Source organism: Rhinatrema bivittatum, chromosome 6 (assembly GCF_901001135.1).
Source record: "Rhinatrema bivittatum chromosome 6, aRhiBiv1.1, whole genome shotgun sequence".
Lineage (NCBI taxonomy): Eukaryota > Metazoa > Chordata > Amphibia > Gymnophiona > Rhinatrematidae > Rhinatrema > Rhinatrema bivittatum.
In genome coordinates, this window is record NC_042620.1 from 12,557,954 (window position 1) to 12,579,004 (window position 21,051).

Genomic DNA, 21,051 nt, shown 5'->3' on the forward strand with positions numbered 1-21,051 from the left:
CAAGCAGGTGCCCTTTCAGGCGGAGAAGGTGTGGCACGATATGGAGGGACGGTATGTTATAGTTTGGGGACAATGCTGCCAGCAACAAGTGGTTCTTTGCAATGTGTATGCGCCAAATGTATATTCACATGAATTCTATACTCATTTGACGGGGCTATTGGCCGAGCTCTCCTCTAATGCAGTGATTATGGGAGGGGATTTTAATATGGTGCCAAATAAAACGGAGGATTGTAAACCCTCAAAACCTATTGCACCTAATGATTGCTGAGTGGGCGCTAACTTTATTAGCCAAGAGTTGGGTCTTATGGATGTGTGGAGGGCTTTGCATCCTGGAGAACAAGATTATACTTTCTTTTCCCATCCTCATGGTTCTTACTCCCGCATTGATTATTTTTTGCTCTCTGATTTCTTGTTTCCCAGGGTGACTACAGCCACTATCGGTACTATATCCATTTCTGACCATGCGCCAGTGTCTGTTGGCATCACCCTGGGAACCTCTCCTAAGCCACCATTCTCCTGGCGAATGCCCCCTGGACTTATGTTAGATAAACCCATTTAACACCGAAACACTGAAAGAAAAGTTACAAGATGAACTTAAATCATTTAATTACCCTGACTGCACTACAGTGACAACAGCCTGGATCAACATGACTAAGAAATTAGTGGATAACATAAACTCCCAAAAAACCATAATCGCTAAAGAATCAAAACAAAAAAAACCCATGGTACACTGAACACATTAAGGAGCTGAAACAAAAACTTAGGAAAAAAGAAAAAATCTGGAAAAACCATAAAACAGTTAAGAACATAAGAAAATGCCATACTGGGTCAGACCAAGGGTCCATCAAGCCCAGCATCCTGTTTCCAACAGTAGCCAATCCAGGCCATAAGAACCAACAGTAGCCAATCCAGGCCATAAGAACCTGGCAAGTACCCAAAAACTGTCTATTCCATGTTACTATTGCATGTTACTATTGCACTATTCCATGTTACTATTCCTATCAATTAGACCGTTCAGCCTAAAAATTTCAGGCCCAGATTTTAGCTCCATTACTATCTTACATTTTCCTAGTCGTCAAGAGTTAGCTTTATTCTTAGATTCTGATGTTCTCTTAGCATCTTATTATGTATCAGAGTGACACACCGATAGCATCTTATTATATGTTACAGATACACCATGTTGTATCCCTCAGTTCCTCGATCCTAGTATTATGTAATCCATTGTTGTCTTTTATCCCCAGTAGTCTGTTCTTAGTCCAAGATTTGAGTCTCTGATATCACGGGCTTATTTATTTATACGATTCGTTTTATGATATTGGAATAACTTGTATACTAGTATCATTGTAATTACTCTATTCTGATGCTCTGTTACTGCTTCAATTTAATCTGCTCTTCTGAAGCTCTGTTTCCACTCAATGGAATTGCTCTTTAGGAAGCATTTACAGTTCAATGTATTACTGTTCAATTTATTCCGGACTGTTACTGTTCAATGTAATTGCTCTCTTCTGAAGCACTGTTACTGTTCTTTTAATGTTCTTTTTTGAAGCATTGTTACTGTTCAATGTAATCCGAACTGTTATTGTTCAATGTAATTACTCTCTTCGGAAGCACTGTTACTGTTCAATGTAAACCGAACTGATTTGTAACCTTTTACAAGAATTTCGGTATATAAAATTGTTAAATAAATAAATAAGTGGCTATTCTCTAAGTGAACTTAATAGCAGGTAATGGACTTCTCCTCCAAGAACTTATCCAATCCTTTTTTAAACACAGCTATACTAACTGCACTAACCACATCCTCTGGCAACAAATTCCAGAGTTTAATTGTGCGTTGAGTAAAAAAGAACTTTCTATGATTAGTTTTAAATGTGCCCCATGCTAACTTCATGGAGTGCCCCCTAGTCTTTCTACTATCCGAAAGAGTAAATAACTGATTCACATCTACCCGTTCTAGACCTCTCATGATTTTAAACATCTCTATCATATCCCCCCTCAGCCGTCTCTTCTCTAAGCTGAAAAGTCCTAACCTCTAGTCTTTCCTCATAGGGGAGCTGTTCCATTCCCCTTATCGTTTTGATAGCCCTTCTCTGTACCTTCTCCATCGCAATTATATCTTTTTTGAGATGCGGCGACCAGAATTGTACACAGTATTCAAGGTGCGGTCTCACCATGGAGCGATACAGAGGAATTATGTTATTTTCTGTTTTATTCACCATTCCCTTTCTAATAATTCCCAACATTCTGTTTGCTTTTTTGACTGCCGCAGCACACTGAACAGACTATTTCAATGTGTTTTCCACTATGACGCCTAGATCTCTTTCTTGGGTTGTAGCACTTAATATGGAACCCAACATTGTGTAATTATAGCATGGGTTATTTTTCCCTATATGCATCACCTGTTGATCCCCTGACACAATACCGTAAACAACTAGCTTTCTACAAAAAAACAATTCTCGAAGCCAAAAAGACATACTTTAGCACAAAGATAGAAAAACACATGAATAACCCTAGAGCCCTTTTCAAAATAGTTGATAATCTTACCAAAGATACTACAAACTCCCCATATAACTTACTCGAAAATAGATGCAATGAAATAGCTAGATTTTTTAATGATAAAATTGAGAACCTGCGAACCAAAATACCAAAGACATCCAGAAAAGAGATTAAAATGTGTAAGATAGATGTGACATTATGGTCCTAATTTGATGAAATAACCGACAACCAGGCCGAGAACATGATTAAACAACTAAATCCCGCTCCTCACCAATTAGATTCATTACCCATAGTGGAAATTAAAAAGCTTACTGAAATCACAGCTCCAACTTTTGCAAAAATTATAAACCACTCCCTAGAAGAAGGGTACATGCCAGAAACACTGAAAGGAGCAATCATCAAACCAATACTGAAGAAGAAAAACATGGACCCCCAAATTCTAGCAAACTACAGACCAGTATCAAACCTACCTCTAATGGCTAAATTAATTGAAAAAACAGTACAAAAACAACTATCTGAGCACTTAGATAACAACAATATCCTTTACCCATCACAGCACGTCTTCCGTAAGCCCTAGAGCAGTGAAACACTCCTACTAGCACTAACAGATAATATACTAAGAGGTTTCGACAGCGGAAAACATTATATTCTGGTATTACTAGATTTATCAGCAGCATTTGATACAGTGAACCACAAAATACTAATTAAAAGGCTTGAAGAAATAGGATTACAAGACAAAACAATCACATGGTTCAAATCATATCTAAATAACAGAACATTTCAAGTTCAAATTAAAAACACTCTATTCGAAAAAATTACCCTAAAAACAGGAGTCCCACAAGGGTCAGCACTCTCAGCTACGCTTTTTAATATATATCTACTGCCACTATGCCATCTCCTCGCCAGACTAGGAATCATACATTATGTTTACGCTGATGACATCCAATTAATCTTACCAATAGATGACACTATTGAAAAAACAATGGGTTTAGCCATTATGTATCTGGACATAATAAAGCAACTACTAAACCAAATGGAACTGATAATCAACATCGATAAAACCGAATTCATACACTTAGAAAGGAAAAGCATGAATATTACACAAACCCCAGTAATTCTCAATAGCAACCAAAAAATCGATTTAGCCAAGAAAGTTTGCAATCTCGGAGTAATAATTTACAATGAACTAAACCTCAAACAACACATATCACTAAAGGTGAAGGAAGGGTATGCTAAACTCATGGTACTCAGAAAACTCAAACCATTACTATCATTGCCAAACTTTCATACAGTGCTTCAATCACTGATATTTGCAAGCACTGACTACTGTAATGCTTTACTACTTGGCCTACCCTACACTACAGTAAGACCACTGCAAATTTTACAAAGCACTGCAGCTAGAATTCTCACTGGAAAAAGTAAAAGGGATCACATCACAGATACACTTGCCACTCTACATTGGCTACCCATTGAACAAAGAATACAGTTCAAAGCACTTTGCACAATACACAAACTTATCCATGAAGAAAAAGCAGAATGGCTGAACACAGCACTTCGAGTACACGTCCCACACAGAAATTTAAGATCAGCAAACAGCACTTTTAACCATTCCATCTGTGAAAACACAAGACTTACCCAAGTTAGGGAACGTGCACTGTCTCTGGCTGGCCCCATATTATGGAACTCCATGCCCCTTGACCTGAGACTTCAGAGTAATCATAAACTTTTCAAAACACAACTCAAAACCTGGCTTTTCAAACAAGCCTTCAAGAAAGAGAGTGACGCAAGCAAGTAAATAAGGATAAGCGGACATAGAGCACCTAGTGCACAAATTCCAGTTACTACTGGAATTTACCGTATTTTTCGCTCCATAAGACGCACTTTTTTCCCCCCATAAAGTGAGGGGGAAATGTCTGCGTCTTATGGAGCGAATATAAAAAAAAATTAAAAATCTAATAAAACCCCGCCCTCTCCTGACCCCCCCCCCCAGACCTTCCAAATTAATTTTACAACCCCCCCAAGACCTGCCATAACTCCCTGGTGGTCCAGCGGGGGTCCGAGAGCGATCTCCTGGACTTGGGCCGTCGGCTCCCAGCAATCAAAATGGCGCCGACGGCCCTTTGCCGTTACTATGTCACTGGGGTCGACCAAAGCCGCGGTAGCCCCTGTGACATAGTAAGGGCAAAGGGCCGTCGGCGCCATTTTGATTACTGGCAGCCAACGGCCCTTTGCCCTTACTATGTCACAGGGGCTACCGCTGCCATTGGTCGACCCCAGTGACATAGTAAGGGCAAAGGGCCGTCGGCGCCATTTTGATTGCTGGCAGCCGACTGCCCAAGTCCAGGAGATCGCTCCTGGACCCCCGCTGGACCACCAGGGACTTTTGGCAGGTCTTTGGGGGGGTCAGGAGGGTGGGGGGCTGTAGTACATTAATTTGGAAGATCTTGGGGAGGGGTCAGGATGGTGGGGGGTTGTATTTAATTTGGCAGGTCTTGGGGGGGTCAGGAGGGTGGGGGTTGTTAAAGTAAAGTGTTGGGATGGGGGGTTTTTTTTTTGGGGGGGTGGTTCTCACAGAATTAGAAAGACAAAAGTTTTCTGATCTGGGGAATGGACCGAAATGGCCCTCCCCAGACCCGAAAACAAAATGTTATGCACTCCCCTAATTTGCTCCATAAGACACACAGACGCCCGGGGACAGAGCCGGTTTAGCACAAATTTATTTATTTTTTTTTTTATTTTCCCCCTCTGAATCCTAGGTGCGTCTTATGGTCAGGTGCGTCTTATGGAGCGAAAAATACAGTAGTTCACCACTATTTTTAACTGTAGTCAAACCAACAGGATGAATTGCTATAAAACATACAATCCCCCAAGTGATTTTCTTTAAATGATAATCCTTATCATAGACCTTGCCAGAAGTACTCAGATTAGATGCAAAGCTTTTATTTCTTTAAAGCCCAGCGTCTTGGCACTGGGGGCAACTATGGTTGTAAAATACCCATGTAAATGTGTAATAAAACAACAGGGAAATGTTTTTATTTTCTTTGAGGTATCTCAATTGCAAGATTTTTTGAATGCTAGGATGCAGATATCTATTAAAGATGGAGGTGTAAGTAATTAGTGTATTGTTGAAACTTTCATGAATATCCAAATTATTCTATTTTAAGTTTTCAAAAAAATCTCCTCACTTACAAATTTTGTTCTCTTGGAATTGCCTCTATGATGTTTAGTTTTTGAACAAATATGTTTACTTATTTATAAGTTGTGTGATTAGAATGTATGTTCAAAACTTTAATATTTCATTTTGCAAAGTTGATTATTACTTTGTAATAGTTTTGAAAAACAAATAAATAAACCATATTAGTCTTTATATTGTTTGTTACTGAATAGTAATAGCACCAGCTATGTAAATTATGATCTATATTCTCTTTGATATAGGTGCACTATTGTAAACCGTTATGATGGTAAATAACTTAATGACGGTATATAAAAACTCTTAAATAAATATTTTGTCTGACTTTCATGGATTGTATTTTTTATGAGTTTACTATGAATGTTACTTCTGTTAAACCACATAGGAATTTTGATATGTGGTATATACATATTTTAAATAAATAAAATAAATTTACTCATATCACACCTACCTTCGTAGCATGGCCCCCTGTTTTAAAATTGGCTATAAAAACAGTCTCAGAAAGTCCCAAGGGTCTTCTGCATAATTTAAAAAAATTGGCTAGTTTCACCCTTCTAGTAAAACTACTATTAAAATTAGCCTCATTCAGCTAATTCTATATGGCTATGAGAATGAAGTTTGGAATATATACAGGAAGAGACAGAATGTCAATCTAAATCCAGCACCTCCATTTCTGTAACATAGTGTGCATCCACAGAAAATTCCCCCAACAATGGAGCTTGGATGTTTCCCTTACAGCTCATCATACAAAAAAATATTTTCAAATTCTGGTGTCACCTCACATTAATAACAACACAAACACCTTCCACTGCCAGAAAGATGTATTTATTTATTTATTTATTTATTTATTTATTTATGTAAAGGCTTTTATATACCGATTGCAGTTTACACATCGTATCGGTTTACAAAGAATACAGCGATTCTAAAATGGAGCATATAAATTACAAAGAATACAGCGCTTATAGAATGGAGCATAACAGATATAAGCATCGTGTTGGTTTACAAAGAACATCGCGCGTATAGTATGAAGCATAACAGTTACATGGAGCGAATTGGAATCATATAGGAATCATGTAGGTGTAGTATAACTATGAAGTATTTAAATCAATCAAATTATAACCTATGTACAACTCATCGGTTTACAAAGAACATTGAGCTTAATACACTGAGGCATAACAGTTCCATGGATCGGTTGGAATCAAATAGAGATAGCATCAAAATAGGTAAATAAATCAAACAGAATGGAAACTAGGTTCAGGAGTGTAGACAGGACATGATAGGGGGGCCAAAAATGTAGATTGGTTAAAAGCTAATTTCAAGAAAGTGGGAGGTGGAAGAGTAAGATTCACATGTAAGATCATTACAATACGGCGGAAAAACAAGGGAGTATGTGGTATTGGGGATTTGAGGTGGGGAGGTGAAAGAAGCTATTTTAGCCAAAAGATTGTCACTCAAAAATTGGAAGAAGGAACCAACAGAAGAAAATAGGATAAAGCATAAACGTTGGCAAGTTAAATGTAAGACATTGATAAGACAGGCTAAGTGAGAATTTGAAAAGAAGTTGGCTGTAGAGGCAAAAACTCACGGTAAAAACTTTTAAAAATATATCCGAAGCAGAAAGCCTGTGAGGGAGTCAGTTGGACAGTTAGATGATCGAGGGGTTAAAGGGGCACTTAGAGAAGATAAGGCCATCGCGGAAAGATTAAATGATTTCTTTGCTTCGGTGTTTACTGAAGAGGATGTTGGGGAGGTACCCGTAATGGAGAAGGTTTTCATGGGTAATGATTCAGTTGGACTGAATCAAATCACGGTGAACCTAGATGTGGTAGGCCTGATTGACAAACTGAAGAGTAGTAAATCACCTGGACCGGATGGTATACACCCCAGAGTTCTGAAGGAACTAAAAAATGAAATTTCAGACCTATTAGTAAAAATTTGTAACCTATTATTAAAATCATCCATTGTACCTGAAGACTGGAGGATAGCAAATGTAACCCCAATATTTAAAAAGGGCTCCAGGGGCGATCCTGGAAACTACAGACCGATTAGCCTGACTTCAGTGCCAGGAAAAATAGTGGAAAGTATTTAAACATCAAAATCACAGAGCATATAGAAATACATGGTTTAATGGAACAAAGTCAGCATGGCTTTACCCAAGGCAAGTCTTGCCTCACAAATCTGCTTCACTTTTTTGAAGGAGTTAATAAACATGTGGATAAAGGTGAACCGGTAGATGTAGTATACTTGGATTTTCAGAAAGCGTTTGACAAAGTTCCTCATGAGAGGCTTCTAGGAAAAGTAAAAAGTCATGGGATAGGTGGCGATGTCCTTTCGTGGATTGCAAACTGGCTAAAAGACAGGAAACAGAGAAGAGAGTAGGTTTAAATGGACAATTTTCTCAGTGGAAGGGAGTGGACAGTGGAGTGCCTCAGAGATCTGTATTGGGACCCTTACTTTTCAATATATTTATAAATGATCTGGAAAGAAATACGACGAGTGAGATAATCAGATTTGCAGATGACACAAAATTGTTCAGAGTAGTTAAATCACAAGCAGATTGTGATAAATTGCAGGAAGACCTTGTGAGACTGGAAAATTGGGCATCCAAATGGCAGATGAAATTTAATGTGGATAAGTGCAAGGTGATGCATATAGGGAAAAATAACCCATGCTATAATTACACGATGTTGGGTTCCATATTAGGTGCTACAACCCAAGAAAGAGATCTAGGTGTCATAGTGAATAACACATTGAAATCCGTTCAGTGTGCTGCAGCAGTCAAAAAAGCATACAGAATGTTAGGAATTATTAGAAAGGGAATGGTGAATAAAACGGAAAATGTCATAATGCCTCTGTATCGCTCCATGGTGAGACCACACCTTGAATACTGTGTACAATTCTGGTCGCCGCATCTCAAAAAAGATATAATTACGATGGAGAAGGTATATAGAAGGGCTCCCAAAATGATAAAGGGAATGGAACAGCTCCCCTATGAGGAAAGACTAAAGAGGTTAGGACTTTTCAGCTTGGAGAAGAGACGGCTGAGGGGGGATATGATAGAGGTGTTTAAAATCATGAGAGGTCTAGAACGGGTAGATGTGAATCGGTTTTTTACTCTTTCGGATAGTAGAAAGACTAGGGGGCACTCCATGAAGTTAGCATGTGGCACATTTAAAACTAATCGGAGAAAGTTCTTTTTTACTCAACGCACAATTAAACTCTGGAATTTGTTGCCAGAGAATGTGGTTCGTGCAGTTAGTCTAGTTGTGTTTAAAAAAGGATTGGATAAGTTCTTGGAGGAGAAGTCCATTACCTGCTATTAAGTTCACTTAGAGAATAGCCACTGCCATTAGCAATGGTTACATGGAATAGACTTAGTTTTTGGGTACTTGCCAGGTTCTTATGGCCTGGATTGGCCACTGTTGGAAACAGGATGCTGGGCTTGATGGACCCTTGGTCTGACCCAGTATGGCATTTTCTTATGTTCTTATGTTCTAAACAATCAAGAAACATAAAGCACCAATTATAATAGTAAAATGATACTGATAAAAGAATAAATACTTCAAAACTACTGATGAATAGAATAACATCTATTAAATAAATACATTTTTTAAAAATTTCTCAAGCACTAATAAAATATTTCAGAACAGCAGACACATCAAATAACTCCCAATAATTAAAACTAATAAGAAAAAAAAAAGCCCATGCTGTCCATACCTGGGTACTTTTGATTTCCTGTCACATTGAGATTGTCAAGGATTAGGGGGCTATGGGGGGGCGCACAAACTTTATCCTCTCTCTCACGCACATACATCTGTTACAGGTAATCAACTCTGCTTTCTCACACACACATCCAGGCAGGCACCCATTCTCACACAGACAGACCCCAAGAAGGCACCTATTCATTCTCATACTTAGGTAGATTCCCATTCATTCATATGCACACACTGAAGGCAGACCCCCCCCCCCCTCTCTTTCTTTTGCCAGCAGCCTCTGAGCCTCTCTTTCCTCTGCTGCTGCTATCACTGCTGTTTTGTGGCTATTGGGAAGGAGCCGATTACTTCTACTGGCACTGAAGCCCGCTCTGCTGCCGCCTCTGTGCAGGCCCCACGGTATTAAAAATTTGCGGGGCTTTCAGTTCTTCCATGCTGATTTCATGCGAGATCAGCATATAGAAAGTGCTACTCTTGCACATTCCCAAAGATAACATATACCAATCACTAAAAACTCAAAACATTTTTTTTTTAATCTTTGCTTTCTGATCTTAGTTTTTGTAATCAGTTGCTAACAGGCTTTCATTTTTCCATATAGAAATGACATAGAAACATAGAAATGACGGCAGAAGAAGACCAAACAGCCCATCCAGTCTGCCCAGCAAGCTTCACACATTTTTTCTCTCATACTTATCTGTTTCTTTTAGCTCTTGGTTCTATTTCCCTTCCTCCCCCACCATTAATGTAGAGAGCAGTGATGGAGCTGCATCCAAGTGAACTATCTAGCTTGATTAGTTAGGGGGTAGTAGGGGTAGTAACCGCCGCAATAAGCAAGCTACACCCATGCTTATTTGTTTTAACCCAGACTATGTTATACAGCCCTTATTGGTTGTTTTTCTTCTCCCCTGCCGTTGAAGCAGAGAGCTATGCTGGATATGCATCTAAAGTGAAGTATCAGGCACATTTGGTTTGGGGTAGTAACCGCCGTAACAAGCCAGCTACTCCCCGCTTTGTGAGTGTGAATCCTTTTTTCTTCTCCCCTGCCGTTGAAGCTATGCTGGGTATGCGTGAAGTATCAGTTTTTCTTCTCCCCTGCCGTTGGAGCAGAGAGCTATGCTGGATGTGCATCGAAAGTGAAGTATCAGGCACATTTGGTTTGGGGTAGTAACCGCCGTAACAAGCCAGCTACTCCCGGCTTTGTGAGTGCAAATCCTTTTTTCCACATTTCCTCTTGCTGTTGAAGCTTAGAGTGATGTTGGAGTCACAGTAACCATGTGTATGTTTATTGAATAAGGGTATTGTGTCCAGGCAGTAGCCATCATTCTGGCGAGTCACCCACTCTTCATTGGCGGCCTCTTGACTTTATGGATCCACAGTGTTTATCCCACGCCCCTTTGAAGTCCTTCACAGTTCTGGTCTTCACCACTTCCTCCGGAAGGGCATTCCAGTCATCCACCACCCTCTCCGTGAAGAAATGTTCCCTTTCTTGGTCTTTTGCCAATTCCTTTTACAGGATCTTCTCTCTCCACCTGTCTTCCCTTTCTCCCTCAAATACACACTCAGGCTTTCATTCTCACATGCTGTGTCTCTCACACACACACAGTGGCTCTCACATGCTCTGTCTCTGAACATACAGGCTCAATCCCATACACAGTCTCTCAACTCTCTTGCACACTCAGCCTCCCTCTGGAGTCTGGGCCTTCTCTTTGTGGGTCGCAGCAGGATGGGCTCCGTGGGGTCTCTGATCTTCTCGGGCCACCGTGAGGTGGGATCTGTAGCAGCCCTGCTACCAGGCCTCCCCTTTTTCGGGCTGCTGTAAGGTAGGATCCGCAGCGGCCCTGCCACAGACACTGCTCTTCTTCTGCATGCAAGCCGTTGCTTCTCTTTTCTGCCTGTGAGGCTCAAGCAATGTTTTTCTTGGAGAAGGAGCAACTGGAAGTTTGGAGGTGACTTATTTTCTTCGGGCTGTTGGGAGTTGAGCTCCACCAATCTTCCTGCTGTTTGCAGCCATGAAAAAAGTTGTCTACGGCCACACACATGCGCACCTTAGAGGGAACAGTGGCCAACACACAGGAAAGGAACGTCATGCTTCCCTGCTTAGCCACCAGTGTGATGGGATCCACTGTCAGCTGCATGAGCCTCCATCTGTTGACCATCAGCACCCCCCATGGCCCTGTGCCCAGGGGCATTGGCACCCCAGCCCCCTCTAGGTACGCCACTGCTCTCACAAACCCCTAGCTGATCCCCTTTCACCCCCAGCTCCTAACTTACATTCCCCAGTCAATCTTCTATCATTTTCACTCCCACCCTCCATATCAGTCCCTATCCATCTGATCTAACCTTCAAATTGCTTCTGCATCTAATCCCTCCCTTCAAACAGCCCCTCCTCCAAACCCCACCCTTACCAGGGTCAGGGTGGTGTTTGGAGGTGGTGTTTAGGGTCTTTTGGGCCCTAAAGATAGATGACATTTGGTGTGACTTTTTTTTCTTGAATAGATTCAGTGGTGGGTGAGGAACAGTGGTAATCTCCAGCAGCTCATGCACATTCAGCCCTTCCCTCGTGGCTGGTCCCAAGCCCGACTGTGATCTGCAAGTGGCAGCAACATTAGTATCGAAAGACAGCATGTGGCCTTTGAGCTAGGGTAAACTTACACACATGCTGCAGTGGCCCCAATCCCTCCTCAGGCAGGGCTTCCCGTTACCACAGAAACTCATGCAAGGGCAGTGTTACTGCAGTGCTTAGTTTAGTTTGTTATATTTAATATACTGCCTTTCTGTAACACAAATCAGAGGTTTATAGGCCTCATGCTGACTTCTATTATTACTACTACTACTACTAGTAGTAGAGTAGTAGTAGTAGTGCTGCTGCTGCTGCTACCTAAAGAGCACTGCCATTGGAGGCACTTGTGACTGCAGTTAAAGGGTTTGTGCCCCTATTTGAGGTCCCGACCCACAGTTTTGGAAGCCATGCATTAGCATAATTGCTAAAATGCATGAGGGAACATAGTTTAAATTGTTTTTTATCTGAGGTTCCTAGAAAAAAATCAAAGTAAATGTTCTTTTGGAGAATGTAGCAAGGCTGTAGAAGAGTTTTACTGTTTGATTTAATGGAAGTGATTTCAGGGAAGATGCAGAATAATATGCAGATGTTTTTTTACGTGTCACTAATGTGTTCTTTGGCTTTTCTTTAATATTCCAGAGTTCTTATCCTCCATTTAAAGCGATACAGCTTCAATGTGGTGCTGTCCCTCAATAACAAAGTGGGGCAGCAGGTAATCATCCCACGATACCTGACCCTGTCCACTCACTGTACAGAAAGCACACGGCCTCCGCTGACTCTGGGGTGGAATGCACATACTGCAAAGTAAGTCCAGGGCCATGATGTATTTCCCAGGTGATATATTCCATTTTAAGATGCTAGACTTACCCTAAGACCCACTTGTAGTAAAGCAATTATGAAACTCATCGACTGCTTTAGAACAAGATGAGCTTGAAAAATGCTCTTAAAAGAGAACTCTGATCCTTTTTACTTTCAAGGAAGATTTCTTGGCACTTTGTGTTTACAGATTTTCTTGACTCTTTGGCTGGATGCTTGATATCTTTATGCCAAGATGTGCATGACATGTTCTCCTAGTGGAATAAATGCTACTTCAGCAGCACACAAACCCAAGTAACCCTCTTCATAGTTGAGAGTGCTTATCCTGAACTTGCTTTGCTTGATTATATTTAATAGCTTTTAATTACGGTTCTTGCTTTTTGCCCTGGAAGAACTAATGTACCATCTACTTCATTAGGAAACCTATAAACTTATACAGTATTAGCAGTGAGTGCAACTAAATAGAAATCGATTAGCAAACTAATTGAGCAAGTGCACAAAGATTGCACCTTTCCCTTTAATTGTTAGCATCTACAGTTCTCCATAGTAGTTAATTGCTTATCTAACACATTGCACTTTTTCTAAGTGTGTGCCTGACAATATTTTGAGGTCCATATTTAAAACTCATTTAGACAGTTAACTTAATAGTTATCTGTCTAAGTGACTTACCTGGCTATATTCAGCCTTTTATCTGGCTAAATTTTAGATGGCTAATAAGTTGGGGGGGCTAGAATTTAGCTGGATAAGTTAGGGGTGGTTCAGGGGCATAACTGGGAGGAGTTGAGTTAGCCAGCTAAGTTAACTGGATAACTCCGATATTCAGTTAGACAGTTAACTTAGCTGGCTAGGTCTGTTCGAGACAAAGCTGTCCTAAAGTTAGCTGGCTAACTGTTTAAGATAGCTGGCTATATTCAGTTGTGCGGCTGCACTACTGAATATGTCTCCAAAGTTAGCCAGGTAAGTTTATCCAGCTAACTTTATCCGGACTGTGTCTGAATATAGACCTCTTTGTTTAATTGTTGTCCTTAGCTCTCGGCCTCTGAAAGCCTCCCAAATGGTGAATTCCAGCACTGTAAGCACTTCCACACCTTCCAGGTGAGTTTAGTTTTTTCTTTTTTTTTTTTCCCCTGCAACCTTCAGCAATCTCTTTCCCACCCTTACCTAGGTGTCAGAGGTGATCTTGCCATCTCCAGAGCTAGAGGGGTGCCTCCTAAAAGAAGTACTCTGAGCACCAGTGATTTTGGCAACCGCTGTAGCAGCAGCTGCTTGCTTCTTTCTCCAGGTCCATTAGATGGGGGATCTGAACTCAAATGTGCTTCATGCTGAAGTGTTTTATTTTTCTCCCAGGACAAGCAGAGTGACATATGGATATAGCCCTATCATGGAACACTTTTGTCAAAGTTTCTAGAACTTTGACTGGCACACTGAGCATACCCAGCATGCCACTAACCCTGCATCCAGCAGGGGTCCCCCCTTCAGTCTTTTTTTTTCCACGCAGGAGTTGCCTCACAGTTCTTAGGAGCTCTGTGAGAATTTCTCAAAATTTTTTTCTCACCGAACTTTTTCTCAAAAATTTCAAACTTTTTCCCCGTCCCAGGGTCCCCCATTGACCTCCACTAACGCCGGTAAGTTTAACACGTTTCTTGCAGTCTATTCCTGGCGGTGCTTCCATCGGTGCCCGACGACCACAGACTGTGCGCCGCCCCTTTTTTTGAAATGGCGACCGGTTTTCGGAAGTGCCCCGAGTGTCCAAGGACTATGTCCATTACGGACCCTCATGACGTCTGTTTCTTATGCTTGGGACCTTCCCACGACGTCCAACAGTGCACTAGTTGTGCCCAAATGACCCCTAAAGGCCGCCGCACCCGCCAAGAGAAAATGGAGCACCTGTTCGCCTCTAAGCGCTCGTCTTCATCGACTCCAGCCAAAAGCGCATAGAGTCGGAAGCTTTCCTAGTCATCAACTCCTTCTCCATTAACATCTCAACAACATAGAGACGCCGGTGACTGGCCGTCACCAGCATCACTCCGCTCAAAGGCTTCAACATCCTCAGCGCTGGAGAAAGACCGGGCCGAGCATCGCGAGAAGCACTGTCATCGGCACTGACGCAAAGCTTCATCCTGTGCCGGCACTGACAAGCCATCGGCATTGACCTCGATTGAGCTGCCGCACAAGAAGTCCTGGGGAGAGGAGACCCCATCCTCCTCTGGACATGGAACACCGAGGCGTTCCCCACCTGCAGCGGTGCCGGGAGCAGAGTCTCCACAAATTCCTGTGGATCCTCTGGCAACGCCTAATCAGCCTCCAACCCCAGCCACTGTGTTACCAACACCAGCCTTCCAGGAGGAATTGTACCAGATGGTCCAAGAGGCAGTACTTAAGGCGCTTCGAGGATTTCAGTCACCGCCAACGCCTGACCCGGTACCGACTATGTTGGCTCCACTCCTTGAAAGATTGGACACCCTGATCGGTGCACTTCCATCGGTGCCCGTTCCTTCCGGACTAGCGGCGCCTCTAAAACCATCAATCCTGATTCCTTTATCTTCGGACGATGAAGAACCGGACCGTACCGCTTCTCCTTCCTGAGAGCCACCGATGCCAGAACCGATTCCTGGGCCATCGGCTTTGCTTCCACTCCGGCCATCAAGAACACCAATGCCATCGGTGCCACCACAGTCTTTGGTGCTGCCTCCTCCTATCTCGGTGTCTCCATCTTTTCCATCGGTGCCACCTCCTGATCCGGCTGGATTTGGACTTCTGCCTCCATCTGAAGGCCCGCAGGGTGGAGGAGATCCACCATACGACCCTTGGGGGGTGATTCCTCTGACTCTCAAGATACTGAAGACCTTCTGTCAGAGCCTTCACCCCCGGAAGAAAGACGCTGCTTCCCTCCGGAGGACCTATCATTTACCAGCTTCATAAAGGAGATGTCTGAAGCCATCTCCTTTAAATTGCAAACGGAGGAGGATGCCCGGCATAAAATGCTGGAGGTGCTTCAATTCGTGGATGCCCCCAAAGAGGTATTAGCAATTCCAGTCCACGAAGTTCTGCTTGACCTCTTACACCACACCTGGGAACACCCTGGCAGAGTTTCACTAGTCAACAAAAAAAACGATGCTACATACCTTGTTCAGTCAACTCCGGGTTTTCAAAAGAGCCAGCTACCCCACCACTCTAGTGGTAGAATCCTCCCAGAAAAAAGGCTAAGAGATCCCGGCTTCATTCTTCTGCCCCTCCTGGCAAAGAGCAGAAGTCCTTGGACGCCTTTGGCCGAAGAGTTTTCCAGGGATCTATGCTGATGGCACGTATAGCAGCCTATCAGCTATATATTTATTTATTTATTTATTTATAATTTTTATATACCGACATTCTTACATTAAAATGCAAATCATACCGGTTTACATAAAACAGAAAAAGCAGGAAAAATATTTCCATAGTCAAATACAGAGAGCATTTATAATAAAATATATATGACGCAATACACCAGGAATCTCTGGAAACAAGTCCAAGTCTTCACTGAGACCCTGACTGAAGAATTCCACAAAGGATTGTCTACCATCCTCCAGAAGGGACTTGATGCTGGCAAACACGCAGTAAGAGCGGCGTATGATATCTTCGACACCGCTTCCAGATTGTCAGTGGCGGGAAAAAGCACCAGACGCTGGGCATGGCTCAAATCCTCTGACTTACGCCAAGAAGTCCAGGACAGGTTAGCAGACCTTCCATGCATGGGGGACAATTTGTTTGGCGAAAAAATTCAGGAGACAGTAGCGCAACTCAAAGACCACCACGAAATCTTGCACCAACTGTCCACTGTCCCCTCGGACTTCTCGTCTACTACCAAAAGAACATTTGGACGAGAACCTAGAAGGCTAACCTATAAACCACATAGGTATTACTCTCCTCCATACCAGCTAGACTGACCAGACCTTCTCACAGAGATCAGCCTCGTCAGCACAGGCCCCCAAAAGCCCAACCAGCTCCTCAGACTGGTCCTGCTTCAGGGTTTTGACTTCCATCTAGAGAGCAGCAGTCAAACCCCCCACCCCCCCCAACCATCTTTCCTATGGGAGGTTGCATGTGCCACTTTGCCAAAAAATCGCACACAATCACCACTGTCCAATGGGTCCTTTCTATAGTAGCCCACTGTTACCATCTAAATTTCCTATCACTGCCACTGGACTCTCCACCGTATCTGGCATGGAGTCTAACCGACCACACTCCACTTCTCGAGGCAGAACTCTCAATCCTCCTGAGGTCCAATGCTGTGGAATCAGTTCCCCGACTGCAGTGAGGAAAAGGGTTCTACTCTTATGTTTCCTGATTCCAAAAATGTAGGGCAGCATACGTCCTATACTGGACTTCCGCGCCCTAAACAAACATCTCCCTAAGGAAAAGTTCAAGATGGTTACCTTGGGCACCATGCTCCCTCTCCTGCAAAAGGGAGATTGGCTCTGCTCTCTAGATCTTCAGGAGGCTTATGCCCATATAGCCATATCCCCTTCTCATCAAAAATATCTCAGATTCATTGTAGTCAAAAGCATTTCAATATCGGATGCTACCATGTGGCCTGGCGTCAGCACCCCGAGTATTTACAAAATGCCTGGCAGTAGTGGCAGCTTACTTAAGACAGCGCAGTATCCATGTCTACCCGTATCTAGACGATTGGCTACTCAGGGGTCCATCCAGGGAAGTAGTACTTCAATCCCTCCGTCTTACCATACAGCTGCTACAGTCATTGGGATTTCTCATAAACTACTCCATCACATACCCTCTCGTTCATCAGGGCAGATCTAAACACCATTGAAGCCAGAGAGTTCCTCCCAAACAACAGAGTACGCACACTGTCAACCTTGGCCAAAGCAGTGCAAACTCGCCAAACCACTACAGTTCGTCATCTGCTAACCTTGCTAGGACATGGCATCTACAGTTCACATTACCCCAATGGATCATATAGCCATGAGAGTAACACAATGGACTTTAAAGTCCCAGTGGTCATAAGCACACCAACATCTGTCACAGATTGTCCACATAACCAGCCAGCTTTGCCTCTCACTAGCTTGGTGGATACAAGAGTCCAATCTTCAGATAGGACTACCCTTTCACCTCCAGATCCTCAGATTACGTTGACCACAGATGTTTCCAACCTGGGTTGGGGAGCCCATGTCAATGACCTACAAACCCAGGGAACCTGGACCAGACAGAAGCAAACCACCAGATAAATTTTCTGGAGCTCTGGGCGATACGGTATGTCCTATTCGCATTTCAGGATTGCCTATCCAACAAAGTAATCCTAATTCAAACAGACAACCAGGTAGCAATGTGGTATCTCAACAAGCAAGGCTCTTACCTGCTATGCCAGGAGGCGGTGCAGATCTCCCATTCCATGCTGCTGAGAGCAACCTACCTGGCAGGCATAAACAATGTGATGGCAGACCGTCTCAGCCCGATCTTTCATCCCCACGAATGGGTCCTAGATCCCACTGTAGCAAACAGAATTTTCAACCAGTGGGGTCGCCCGCACATAGACCTCTTTGCATCAATTCACAAAGTCAAAGTAGATCATTTCTACTCTACACCGCAGCCGCAAGTCACCACCAATGGATGCCTTCGCCCACTCGTGGAGCACGGGTCTTCTATAAGCATACCCTCCTATTCCACTCATCAGCAAGACTCTCGTGAAGTTATGACAAGACCGGGACACAATCCCAATCCTCATAGCTCCATACTGGCCGCAACAAGTTTGGTTTCCCATCCTACGCGACTTCTCAGTCCAGCAACCAATTCGCCTGGGCACAGAACCAAATAACGCAGAACAATGGACTGTTGCATCATCCGAACCTCCACTCCCTGTCTCTGATGGCATGGATGTTGAAAGGTTGATTCTACAATCCCTTAATCTTTCTAACAATATGTCCCAGGTCCTCTTAGCTTCACGGAAGCCTTCCACCAGAAAATCTTATCGTTCAAAGTGGAAAAGATTCTCCTTGTGGTGTACGACAAAGGACATAGATCCCTTCTCCTGCCCCACACCAAGGTTTCTGGACTACCTCTGGCACCTCTCAGAGTCTGGCCTACAAACTTCCTCCATCCAAGTACATATAAGTGCCATAGCCGCTTACCATAAAGGTGTAGGAGATGCCCCAATTTCGGCGTAACCCCTTGAAGGCTTACCAAAGCTGAAGCCTCCACTGCATCCCCCAATTACGGCATGGGACCTAAATGTTGTGCTAGGACGGCTCATGCGTCCTCCGTTTGAACTCCTACACTCCTGCAAGCTCAGACATCTCACTTGGAAAGTGATCTTTCTAGTTGCTATAACATCGGCTCGCAGGGTCAGTGAGCTACAGGCACTGGTAACATATGCATCTTATACCAAATTTCTCCACAATCGTGTGGTACTCCGCACTCATCCTAAATTCTTGCCAAAGGGAGTTTCTGATTTCCACTTAAATCAATCCATAATCCTTCCTACTTTTTTTCCAAAACCTCACTCATACCCAGGTGAGCAGGCACTGCATTCCTTGGACTGTAAAAGTGCGCTCGCCTTTTATTTGGACCGCACTACAGCCCATAGGAAGTCCACCCAACTTTTTTTCTCCTTTGATAAAACCAAACTGGGTGTTCCAGTGGTCAAGCAGACCCTGTCCACCTGTCTGACAGATTGTATTATCTTCTGCTACCAACAAGCAGGCCTTCCGCTACAGGGACGCATGAAAGCGCATTTGGTCAGAGCCATGGCAACGTCAGTGGCGCACCTCCATTCCGTACCTATTGCTGACATCTGTAGAGCTGCCACATGGAGCTCTCTCCATACATTCGCAGCTCATTATTGTCTCGACAAGGCTGGCAGGCAAGATTCTGTCTTTGGCCAGTCTGTACTACGTAACTTGTTTCCAGTTTAATAACCCAACTTCCTACCTACGACCCACTGTGAAGTTCAGGCTGCCCTCATAACCAACAGCACCCCTGTTGTTGTGCCTGTTGCACGTCGTTGGGTGCTGCTTGGTTGCCTCTATTCAGGCATCCTGTAGCTTTCTATTCACCCATATGTGAGGACTACCATCCTGCTTGTCCTCGGAGAAAGCAGAGTTGCTTACCTTTAACAGGTGTTCTCCCAGGACAGCAGGATGTTAGTCCTCATGAAACCCGCCCGCCACCCCATGGAGTTGAGTTCACTTGCATTTTCTTATTTTATTTTTCGCTCATACTTTTTGCTACAAATGAGACTGAAGGGGGACCCCTGCTGGATGCAGGGTTAGTGGCATGCTGGGCATGCTCAGTGTGCCAGTCAAAGTTCTAGAAACTTTGACAAAAGTGTTCCGTGATAGGGCTCCATCCAATGATGTCACCCATATGTGAGGAATAACATCCTGCTGTCCTGGGAGAACACCTGTTACAGGTAAGCAACTCTGCTTTTTAACTTGTAATTTGCATTCTTCTCTTTTTATAGACAAACTTAACTGACAGCCCCTACATACATACATCCACACCTACTATTCAAGACCCCCACAAAATTAATTTTTAACCAGTAAACTAAGCATCTGTGATATGGATGTCAGAGAGTTGGGCTGACATATTGAAGAAATGATTGTCATGTCAACGCTTTTTGCTGGATAGGTCATGATCGTAAGTGGAGATGATAGCTTTTTCTTGTTTGCAGAAAATACACTTTCAAATCAAAGAGTATTTGCCTGGATTCAGACAGTGATGATGAGCAGCTGAAACGCTCTGTTGCCCTTAGTCAGAGATTCTGTGAAGCACTGAACAGAGAACAGCCACAGCAGGAAGACCTAGAAAAGGTGAGGTACCATAACTATCTTAAAAAATAACGTAGTGTAATTATATCATAGCAGCATTTCATTAGCTCAGGAATATCTTTCTTAGTTTAAAATTGGCAGCCTGGATGAAGCACGTTGACTTGAAAAGATCAAGAAAAGTAATGTATCACTGCGCCCTCTTTTCTTGTTTATACAGGATCCTTTTCTGAAACTGAGGAAAATAATTTTTTCATGCTTTCTGAAACTGCAGATGGAAAAGGCTAGAAGCAAAGTATCCCTATTTCAAGATGAAATGAAAATCTGCAACAGAATAGAGATACCAGGGAGATATATACAGTGAAAGATGGCTTTAAATAATTAGGAAAATGGTTAAGGGTGTGAAAGCTTCACGTTAGAAAAATTTTAAGTACAGGATCATGTATTAGAGGTAAAGAAATCCAAGAACAGTCCCATTTGGGATGAAAAGAAATGACAGTCACCAAGTAGGAAAATGTTCAG

General features: G+C 42.9%; 1 protein-coding gene across 5 annotated transcripts in view; it reads left to right on the plus strand.

Annotated features, from left to right (window-relative positions):
• USP37 (ubiquitin specific peptidase 37) overlaps positions 1–21,051 on the plus strand; it is a 539,331-nt gene that overhangs the window by 344,789 nt on the left and 173,491 nt on the right. For 4 of the 5 annotated variants that reach the window (XM_029605048.1, XM_029605047.1, XM_029605050.1 and 1 more), the window contains 3 exons: positions 12,596–12,760; positions 13,802–13,867; positions 20,436–20,574. In XM_029605048.1, the coding sequence (XP_029460908.1) occupies positions 12,596–12,760; positions 13,802–13,867; positions 20,436–20,574 (370 nt within the window). The remainder of the gene's footprint in view (positions 1–12,595; positions 12,761–13,801; positions 13,868–20,435; positions 20,575–21,051) is intronic. The other variant, XM_029605049.1, reaches the window with a different exon arrangement.